We start from the raw sequence: 11,875 nt of genomic DNA on the forward strand, positions 1-11,875 counted from the left end.
CAGGCCATAGTAAAAGAGCCCAAGAGGAGACAAAATGCAGTTATTTCACCCAAATTTTTGATTACTTTAAAGAAAACTATGTATAATTGCTAGTCAAAATTGACAAGTCTGCAAGTATAGGTTGGGGGATTACATAATTTTATTTGTTTCTTCTTTTTTTTGTAATATTTTGAGACAGTGGCATCCCCTTACTGCACCCCTGGCACACACTGGGTGACGCGTCACCCGGTTTAGAAACCACTGCTACGTAGTTAGACCTCGTCTTTCAAAGACTCGCGCCTCTTTTCCTAGTGTCAATATTCTTCATATTGAATGATCGGCACATGTCCTTGACAATTGTAGAAATTGTTCGGGGATTCCCAGTTCAATTATTTTCGAATAGCTGGCACATACGATCTACTTAAGATGATGATATAGTCTAGTCGTCTACTTTTTCCTCATCTGACTAATGAAGTGTGGTCTATTTTAATATTTTCATGTCAAGTTTTATCTCCTTTTGATGGATTTTAGTTGTTCTCTATGATAAATAGATGGATACTTTGATTGAGATGTATATGTATAATATTTTTTATGGTTATTTTACAGACTGATATTTATTATAAGATCGTTCATTGACCGTGTGTAGTATATAAAAGAAAGATAATCCGGGTGCAGTCAAAAGAACTCAACTATGAGCCAACGTTTCGCTCCATTTTGCAGGGCTTCATTGGGGCTATAAAATAAACAAATAACTAACGAAGTAAGATAATATATTACATGAAATAAAAGCAAACTAAGGTATGGCGAAATATGAATACATGAAAATGTATTTAAAAATAAAAAAAGTCAATTAAATTGATATAAAAATGAACAAGGGAACGCTGATAGCCCCGGGGTAAGGGGCGTGGCTACTAACTTCAAAGACCCAAGTTCGAATCTGGCTGGGCAGAAAATTGTTTTCTGGTACACTGTAACAGTGAGTCAACTCCTGTGGGTTCTGGAGACCTCCTGGGTCCACCCAGCCTCTTAAATTGGGTAAACATCTGGCGGTCGAGAATGATTCTAACCAAATCACCTCCTTGCACAACCGTTGGTCTAGTAACAGTACTTCCTTACTAAGCACTGAACCCCTGGCCCTTCATGGATTGTAGCGGTACAGATTTTTTTTTTCTTAAATAAACAAAATAATTTTTTTTAAATTTTAATTGGTGCCCATGTTGTCTCAACACTCTATATTATATCAACAGTCCAACGTTTCGATCAATCCGATCATTCTCAAAGACAATCTTAAATATAAATTTAAATAATATATAAATTTGTTTATATCGTAGTTGATAGTGAAAATTGATCTAAAATTAAATGTTTAAAAAATTTATAAAATTGTTACAAAATAGGGTAGTTTGACTTGTAATTAATGACCTGGGCAGAATAGCCTGCAAAACATTTTTAAATTTGGATGTGAAGTGTAAATTTATATTTATGATTGTCCTTGAGGATGGCTGAATTGGCCGAAACGTTGGACTGTTGATATAATAAAGAGTGCTTAGACTTAACATGGATACCATTTGATTTTTTTATAAAGTAAATTTAATTTATATAAAAATGAACAAAGTAAATTTAATTTACTTAACCATAATTAGCCACAGCTTAGTTTACTTTTATTTCATGTTATATATTTTCTTACTTTGTTGCATTATTTTATTTGTTTGTATCTTTTTTAGCTCTGACGAAGCCCTACAAAGTGGGGAGAAACGTTAGCTCTTCATTAATATTTTTATTACTATTTGAGTTCTTTTGATCACACCGAAATCATCTTCCTTTTATATACTATACATGGCCAATCAACGATCTTATAAATTATATTAACTTAAAAAATCTTCCTTTTATTTAATATTTATGCTACGAATTTTTTTTTATTTTATTTTTTTAATTAATAATTTCTATACATGGACATTTTTTTTATTTTCAGACGCCTAGAGAGGATATCAGGAATTAGAGGGGAACCAAGGTTAGAAACAAGTAGATTTAGGAGATCAGTTTTCATGGAAGGATTGATCGGCAGTATCTGTAACATTGAGGTCATTATGAATGATTTTGTTTGTGATAAATTCACAAAAATGAAGGATTTTGCCCAGTTTAGGTGTAATTTCGTATTTTTAACTTCCTTAAAGGATTATTATTAGAAAGGAAACCTCCATGGACCTTTAGTACTACCCGAATTACAGTAAATATATATTGGACTTTCATAACCCACTTAAATGTGCATAACCATATTCACTGGAGTGGTTATTTTCGGGGATTTTAGGGGACATTTTCTTGTTTCCCTACACTGTAAGAGGCACTTGGCGACCTTCTTCAAAACCCTTAATACGTTTACCTATGTATATTATAAAAAATATTGATTTTAAAATGATGTGTTGAGTTTGTTAAGTATAGTTAAGAGATATAAAGAATGATTTTTCAGAACATTAAAAAAAAAAAAAAATAATTTGGAGCTTCTTCATATCTATATATAACTACATCACTGAAAATCCTAATAAGACATCACTTAAAGTAGAGTAAATTTACTAAAATTTAAGCCCTATCAGTGGTGTTTATGATGAATATTACCCAAAATACCCCAAAATTTTATTTCATTAAAAATATACCGTAAAATTTCTAGTTAGTGAATTTATTGAAGGAAATCTTTATCACATTAGACTTATAGATGTCTGCCAGCACTCAAATTAAAGGTAGCTTAATATGCCAAAAAGTTGTTAACATTTAAATGATTAAAAAAAACAGATCATGTTCAAGTAAATAAAGAAATAAACATAAGGAAAGGTGCAGAAGAAAATCTAAATGATTAGTAATAGAATTAATATAATTAGTTATGTAAGTAATGTCTATAAACAATTTAAATCAACATGATAAAATGTATGAAAGAAAACAATATATATGATATAATGAGCTAAAAAGAAAACGGAATACATGATTTAATGGATTAAAGATTAACATAATAAGTTGTATAAGTAATGTCTACAAACAATTTAAATTAACATGATGAAATGTATGAAAGAAAACAAAATATATGATGTAATTAACAAAAAAGAAAATGGAATGCATGATGCAATGGATAAAAGATTAACATAATAATTATGTAAATAATGTCTGTAAAAAAATGAAATACAATTAAAATCAACATAGTATGATAAAAACAAAAAAGAATAGAGAAGAAAAAAAAAACCGAAAGAAGAAAAATAAAACGGAATACATGATAGAATGGATAAAAGACACACAGTAGTATGGAAGAGTAGAAATAATTAGCTAACCGGAAAAGTGAATATGGAAGGAACAAGATAGAAGAGATATGGAGAGTGGGGAAAAAAAAGAAAGAAATATTTAAAAGAGGCTTACTCATTTAGGTGAATGTTCCGTCTAATGTGATTGGGTACCAACTCGTCTGGTAGATAGCAGGCATACGTGTACAAAAAATACGTTAAACCAAGCGGAAATTGCTATCCACATTTATGACTAACTATGACAGACCGTTTAGATAATACTACTGTCAACTATTTACACTTCATTATAAAATGTTTAAACGTCCGGTGAACCGCTTACGAAGGGATGATCAAAAGATTCGTGAAGTAATATACACCAGTCATCACACCGATCAGGATAATGGGGATGACGATTTTGTGAGAAGCTTCTAAGGCTGTGCCATGATACACCCTTTGACCCTTGGGCTCATCATGATATCCTCTCAGGTTTTCAAGTGACGTTGGTAGTTTTAAAGATATAGAACTCTAAATGAAATTTTTTTTTTTTTTAATCCCATCAAATCACATTTACTCTTCGTCTTTAGTTGAGCTTTGGGGCTCCACTAAACCTAACTCCTTATTTTATTCTTACTAATAAAACCATCCATAAAGACCTAAATGTTCCCTTATGTAACCGATCTAGCCCGAACCCGATATTATAAATTCCCTAACCACCCAAACCCACTAGTTTCTAACCTTACTACCTCTTTCATTCCTGGCAATCCTCCGAGGCGCCTGAAAAGAAGATGGCCTCGTGACCTTATATTGTAAAATGTTTTTAGAGCTCTACTACTGGGTAGTTTCTCTACATGCTGTATCATATCAGCTTTGGGGCTCCACTAAACCTTCGAATTCCTCTCGTATCCAATCTTTACAATCCAAAATCCTTCGTAAAATCCTCAATGCTCCTTATTTTGTTACTAATAAAACCATCCATAAAGACCTAAATGTTCCTTATGTAACCGATCTAGCCCGAACCCGATATTATTCCTTCCAAAATAAACTCCCTAACCACCCAAACCCACTCGTTTCTAACCTTGCTTCCTCTTCCATTCCTGGCAATCCTCCAAGGCGCCTGAAAAGAAGATGGCCTCGTGACCTTATATTGTAAAATGTTTTTAGAGTTCTACTACTGGGTAGTTTCTCTACATGCTGTGTCATATCATTATCATTATGTCATTATGATCAAATTTACTTGTTGTATTTTTTGTAGAGTTATAAATATCAATAAATAAATAAAAAAAAATTTAAAAGGTTTTGAAACAGCCGTCATTTTTTATTCCCCCTACTTATACTTGCCAGACTCATCAATTTTGACAAGTAATCATACATAGTTTTCATTGAAGTAATCAGAAATTGGAGTGAAATAACTGATTTTTTTCTCCTCTTAAGCTCTTGTACAGGAAATACAAGACGTAAAGGAGCGTCTTCTAAAACTGTTCAACGTTTATTTGGATACGTCTGTAAATCCAAAATCCAGATCTGTAGATCCAAAATGTAGATATCCGATTTGAGACTTCTCTACAAGGGAGGAGGCAAGAATAAGCAATAATAACCTAGATAAACCTATATGTCTCCTCCTTGTGATATGCAAAGGTCCAAGAGATCTAAAGGTTATGGTCTAAAGCTTATTGGCTGTTTTTGATCGAGCAAGCCACCCAAGGTAATATGGTTGGACCAGGAACAGAGGAACCACTGATGCTCTTCTATGAGTACGTAGAGATATGAGTTGTAGGTAGGGATGCGACATCGATGTCGATGTTTTGAAAACATCGATATTTTATCCTAAATATCGATGTTTTTAAGCCGATATTTTCTAAACATCGATGTTTTGTTCCAATTTTTCATTTTTTTTAAAAAAGTAACTAAATGAAAACCAGAAATTTACAGTATAAATAGATTCCTATCAACAATGTGGTCGAATAAAAAAGTACCTCCAACCTTCACGCTAACGACATGATAGAGATAAATTACGACTAGAAAAACAACGATGTTTTAAAATATCTTTGCTCAATATTAAAATATCATTGTATACAAATCTTTGCCAAAAATACATAAATGTTTTTGAACAACCATTTCAGTAACTCAAGGTCTGTTCCAACGACGACGTATAGTCCAGCTAGTCGGAAGTGGTTTTTGCAAAAAAAGGATGCAACATTGATAAAAAAACATCGATGTTTTTTCGGTATGTACTGTAAGCAACGATATTTTAAAACATCGATATTTTTTGTCGTCGATGATTGATACAAAAAGTCTGACCATACTAGTCGAAGAACAGACCTTATTTTTCTGAAATGGATGTTCAAAAAAATCGATGTATTTTGGATAATGTATTATAAGCAACGATATTTTAAAACATCGATGTTTTTTGTAGTCGATGTTGGATTCTTAGTTTCAAAAACCACTTCTGACAGGCCGTACAATGCGTGATCGTTGGAACAGACCTTATGTTTCTGAAATAGTTGTTGAAAAACATCGATGTTTTTTGGGTAATGTATTATAAGCAAAGATATTTTAAAACATCGATGTTTTTTGGAGTCCATGTCCTATTGGTTGATTGAAAAAGCACTTCTGACTGCCCGGAGCATGCGTAGTCTTTAGAACCGTCTTAATGTTACTGAAATGGTTTAAAAAAATACATCAATGTTGACAAACATCGATGTTTTTTGTCGATGTTTCTTTAACATCGATGTTTTAGTATTGAACATCGATGTGTTTTTTTATCGATGTCGTATCTCTAGTTGTAGGACGTAGTGATTTGTGATTCTGATGCTTTGAACTACTTATTAATTTTAAACTTGATATAATTATATTATAACTTACCCCAGGCATTATGATGTTCTCAACGTCCGCCATTATCTTGTCCCAGGGCTCTGGTTCCAGTGGCGCCGAGTCGGGCACGGCGGATCTCATGTAACCAGGCTGCACCTCCGGGAAAACTCTCCTCGACCTTATGTTTTCCAAATACTCCGCTATGTAGTCGATCATTTCTTTTCCTGAAAATAATTTTATTCATTAATGTTTAGGTATGTTTCTGTAAATCAAGAGTAGAAGAAACAACGCCAAACTTTACTGTTGAGTAGTTTGAAACTTTTTTTGTCCAAACAAAAGTAAATTTTTAGTTGTTTATTTCCAATAATATAAATTTGTAAACCTCTTTTTATTTTATAGGTCTTTTGGTCATGTTGAAATTTATTTGCTTACGAAATAAATAATTGTCATATCATGGGAGAAACAAAATTTAAAAAATAAATTAAGAGAAAATGGTCGGGGTACTGTAAAAAAAAAAAGTATTCAACTATTTAATGTGAGCCAACGTTTCGTTCCATTTTACGGGGCTTCATCAGGGCTAAAAAATACACAACTAAAATAGAGTAACAAAGAATGAAATAAAAGGGGGAAAAAATTCAAACAAATTGTGAACCTTCTTAACTAAACTTCGGTGTCAATATTATCAAGAATGCCAAATATCAAAATGAATATGGAAGTATTCAAAAACTATATATCGATATTTCATTTTGAAAATTTCTATAAAAGTTTTCGGATATCTAAACGAAATATTAAATAATATCGTAATATTGTTACTAAACTCTGATATCGATATTACTGACTAAACTATGAATATTGAAATTGATAAAAAATCATTGAAACAGAATATCAACATTTCATTTTAAAGCTTTCTGTAGAATCGTCTAGTCTTTTTGCATCAATATTAATTAAATAATATCGTAATATCGTTATTTAACATTAATATCGATATTAATAGGATTGTCGAATATCGAAATTAAAAGAAAATATTAATATTTCATACTGAAGCTTTAATTTAAATTCTAGTCATTTTAAACGAAATATCGATATTTGGGTTAAACATTATCGGAATATTGTTACTAAACTTTGTAATCAATATTAATAAGGATGTTGAATATCGCAATCTACACAAAATTATTGAAACACTATGTCATTATTTCATTTTGAAGCTTTCATTTGAATTTTCTTGTCTTTTTAAACGAAATATCTATATTTCGATTAAATAATATAATTTATTTTAGCAAATAACGTTGGAACTATATTTTTTTCTACTATTTTACTACATTAAAAATAAGATGTACCTATAGGATAATGTAAATTAATTTGTGCCAACGGATTCTTACGAGCATGGATTATGAGCTTAAGGTAGAATAAGCAATATTCAGACCTGGGTGACAATAATTTCACAATTCATTATACGATTTAAAAGTTTATTGAAAAGAACAAGAAGATTCATCTCGTCTTCCTAGATGTGTTGCAGGCATTTGATAATACTCCAAGAGCCGGATTGAAAAAAAGGTAGTTATTTCATCCCAATATTTGATTATGAACATCATGAAAACGGCAGCCCTTACGAAGATACGTGTATTAATCTACTTTATAGCACATTAAACTAGCTTTAATTTGATTTCCAATAGAAATCTGTACGTCTCACGGTTCCTGAAAAATAAAAACATTTGTCCGAACAACTAGAAATCAATATTTTGTCAAATAACATAAAAACTCCTATGAAGATGAACTACTATTTTCGGCTTGAGTGCTGGCCAAAATCTGTACGTCGTAATGTTCCTGAGATATATTTTTTCATAAATCAAGATTTTTTTCTGAACAACTGTAACTCAACATTTTGTGTTTATTTTGGTAAATATCATGAACATTATTATTCCTATGAAGATAAATGTTATAACTACTTAACGAACATTAAACTAGCTTCAATTTGAGTGCTAATAGACATCTGTGCGTTTGATGGTTCCTGAGATATAGATTTCTCAAAATAAATTCACTAATTATTTTTTAGTATTTTATTAAATGTTGCTTAAAATTATTACTCCTATAAGCGTTATAAATTACTTAACGGCACATTAAACTACCTTTAATTTGAGTGCTAATAGATATCTGTGTGTTTGATGGTTCTTAAGATATATATATTTTTTTTTAAATTCATAGATTTATCTATTGATAGATATTACAATATGCCACACAGTTGTGGGCAATAGGTAATAGTGATGAATGATCTCATACATACTAAAATAATAAATAAAATAAATTAAAAAAAAAAAAACTCTCTTAAAATATATACAAACAAAAGAATAAACAAAATGAACATAATCAAATTATCTGTATGAAAAATAAATCAATAAAATAACATAATGATAAAATAATATATACAATATTTACACAAACGACCCGAGGATCCCTGAGCCCACTCTATCCACAACGTGTGAGGGGTAGAGCAGAGCTCAAAAGATCCCAGCGCATCCCTCTTGCCGCATCACTTGTAATGAGCCAGTGGAGGCTGAGCAAGTTCCCTAAAGCCGCAAACACTCAACTTGAGTGGAGAATCTGACCATTGCCAGAACTCCAACCTAAGATATAGACTTCCCAAAATAAATTCATTACTTATTTTTCAGTGTTCTAATATAAGTTACTTATTATAAAAGTATATCTTGAGAGAAAATTTACTCTTCTTTGAATGATATTCTATTAGATATTCTTTTTAGTGTTGTAGCTAGTTTTTAAAGAAATATACCTGGAGGTATATATCATCTTAAATATTGAGGGAATTATATTTTTATCCGACAATGGTGTCCAATGGTGAATTGTATAGCAATATAGTGGCATAGTAAAATAGCATTTAGATTTATTCATAGAAACCCATTTAAAATGAAAGTCTTTTATATGGAGTTTCTTTTATCCAGAAGTAAATCGTTTCCACTTTTTACACTCCCGTCAAAATTACTATTTTCAAAGAATACCGTTTTTCGTTTTTCAAAAGCTAAAGCGCATTTTGTGTCAAAAAATAATTTAATTTTTTATCTTGACTAAACAACAGAAACAATAAACGTCCTTAACAGTATTTATTGCCCTAATTTAAGAGCTACAGTACGTTTAATTGAAGAAATTCAATACTATTATTTGAAAAATGTTCATTATAAACCACAGTTTAAATAAAATATATTTTATCCAATTTGATAGAATATATCATATTCAATACAGTAATGATATTTAAAATAAGGATCCCAATAAAACAGCACTAATTCAGAGCACGCAGCCAAAAACCAGCACACAATAATTTTACATAAAGAAAATGATGATTTCAAAAGAAAAATTCTTGAGTCCATTTACATATCAGAAAACATTAATTATGCACTGAATTTTAAAACAGACACAAGAAATTTAAACCTATGCTGAGATTTTAAGCTAAATTTAATTTATTAAAATTAATGAAATTAGTTTATTTTTCCCGAAAAATGTGGGTAAAAATTTATGCTAATATTTACAATTAACTCTCATATGAATTTTAATAATAAAAGAAAGAAGGATTTAGGAGCAAATTACATTTTGAAAAACCAATTATATGCCTGACCTGTTAATAAGAAGAGAGAAAAAATAAGTAATTAGACATAAGCTAAGGAAAGCTTATAATAAATTAGCATGATTCCATACTTTTTTATATCTCATGGGGTAATTTTGACTGAAATTTTTGGCCTTGGCAGGATAGCCTTTAATAAGTTTTTGAATTATTGATATGAGTGTCAATTGTATTTAAAGTATGTCATTTTATTAATAATAATGTTGTATGTTTTGCATAAAAGTTGTTATTTGATAGATTGCCTTGGGGATGTATAATTTTTAAATAAAATTTCAGGATTTTGGCAAATATCATAAAAATAATCTATTCTTATTATTCTTAGGGAAATAATAATTATAAACTAATTTATTTTATTAAACTGTGTATGTAAATAATTGAACGTACTATTTCAAATTATGAAGAAGATGGTCAGAGGTGTGGTCATAAGAAAACAAAAAATAGTTTATGTATTTATTTGGAAAAAATGAACCAACGGGTACACGTCCGAGGAGTAGACCGAAACGTAGATAGGAGGAATGCGTTAGAACTTATTTAGTAGAATTGGGTTTATAGGGGCATCACTGGAAGGATGTATGTAGAGAGTGTTTAGTGGTATCGGCATCGAACCTTCGGGTTTGTTAAGCCTTCATTATTATTATTTATTTGGTGAGGTTTCGCTCCACTTTGTAGAGTATCATTCTATGCTAAAAGGATAGAAAAAAAAACTAAAAAACTAAAAATATTTTGACATAGTAGGATAATAAGATACAAAAAAGGTGAATTAAGGTAGAGTTAAGGTTATGTAAACATAACTAAATGGAGATTAAATACAAATGAAAGAAAAGAAGAAATAAAATAGTGTTAACATAAAATAGACAATGATAAAATTATAAAAATTTTATTTTATCAAACGTTGCTTTTAATTATCGCTCCCATGTAAATTTACAATGTCACATTAAATTATGATGAACTATGAGAATGGCATTGTATAATATACGCACATAACTCAATACTACGCCGAGCTGAAGTGGGTTTATCCATCCTTCCTATTTCCTAGTTTCCTTTTTATTCAAAGCAATTGGTACTCAACGCCCCTTCAAAATGTGTAATTCAAATTCTCTGTCCAATCCCGTACTTCCAGGTCCTGTTTATCTGACATTTACCCTCCACCTCATCGAACTGCAGCGTTTGATAAATCATTTTTTTACCCGAGTTGCATATCTCTGGAACTCCATTCTCTCTAACATACGTCATGTACCAGCCCTTTCCGCGTTCGAATCTCTTATATTTCACTACCTTTTGCTTCACCAATCTGACCCATTATTATAATAGTACAGATATTTTCTAATTAACTTTTTGTTTTGTTTTTACTTAGTCAGTTAGTTTTTAATTAATCTATTTTAGTTCTCTCTGTATATAAGTTATAATTAAATTGGCCACATTGTTTTATGGCCAATAAATGTAATTATAAAATTAAAATTGCCTCTGTAATTATTCTAAAGAACCTAGTCCATTTAGAATAATAAACTATTTTTCATTTCATTTCATTTTGGATATATTGCTTAGTTTTTCAGCTTCTTTATTATTCAAAATAATTTTTTATTTTACAAGGGGCCTTAAACGCATATTTCTGTTGGAAACTCAGATAGGAATATTTTTACGATCTCAATAGTTTCCCTTTACTATTACGATCTAATAGTTCTCAATATATAGCTTTTTAAAAAGTAACTTTTAAAATTAATTTGAGAAATTAATAGAATTAATTAATAGAATTTAATTTGAGAAATCAATCTCAAAAACAATTCGACCTACAAATGTCTATTAACACTCAACTCAAAGCTAATTAAATGTACTATGAAGTAGTTTATTAAGATTATCTTCGTAGGAGTAGGTTTCATGATATCCGATAAAATGAATTCACAAAATGTTGACTTATGAATATATATATATATCTTCGTAGTAATAGCATTTTTCATGATATATGCCAAAATAACAAAATGATGATTTATCATGTTGTTCGGAGAAAACATAATTTATGAAAATATAGTTTTAGAAAATATACTCAGGAACCATAAGACATACCTATGTCTGCCAGCACTCAAATTAAAGCTATTTAAATGTACTATAAAGTAGTTTTCAACATTTATCTTCGTAGGTGTAGTTTTTTTATTTTATTAGGTTTAGTTTTTATGATATTTGACATAATAAATTTACAAAA

General features: G+C 30.2%; 1 protein-coding gene across 1 annotated transcript in view; it reads right to left on the reverse strand.

Moving 5' to 3' along the window:
- Positions 1 to 11,875, reverse strand: part of Hdc (histidine decarboxylase) — a gene marked incomplete in the record, with an annotated part of 86,263 nt that overhangs the window by 59,208 nt on the left and 15,180 nt on the right. Inside the window, 1 exon segment of the mRNA XM_067051467.1 lies at positions 6,102 to 6,274. Within this exon segment, the coding sequence (XP_066907568.1) occupies positions 6,102 to 6,274 (173 nt within the window).

This window comes from Halyomorpha halys, unplaced genomic scaffold, assembly GCF_000696795.3.
Source record: "Halyomorpha halys isolate HHAL.00 unplaced genomic scaffold, Hhal_1.1 Scaffold255.1, whole genome shotgun sequence".
NCBI lineage: Eukaryota > Metazoa > Arthropoda > Insecta > Hemiptera > Pentatomidae > Halyomorpha > Halyomorpha halys.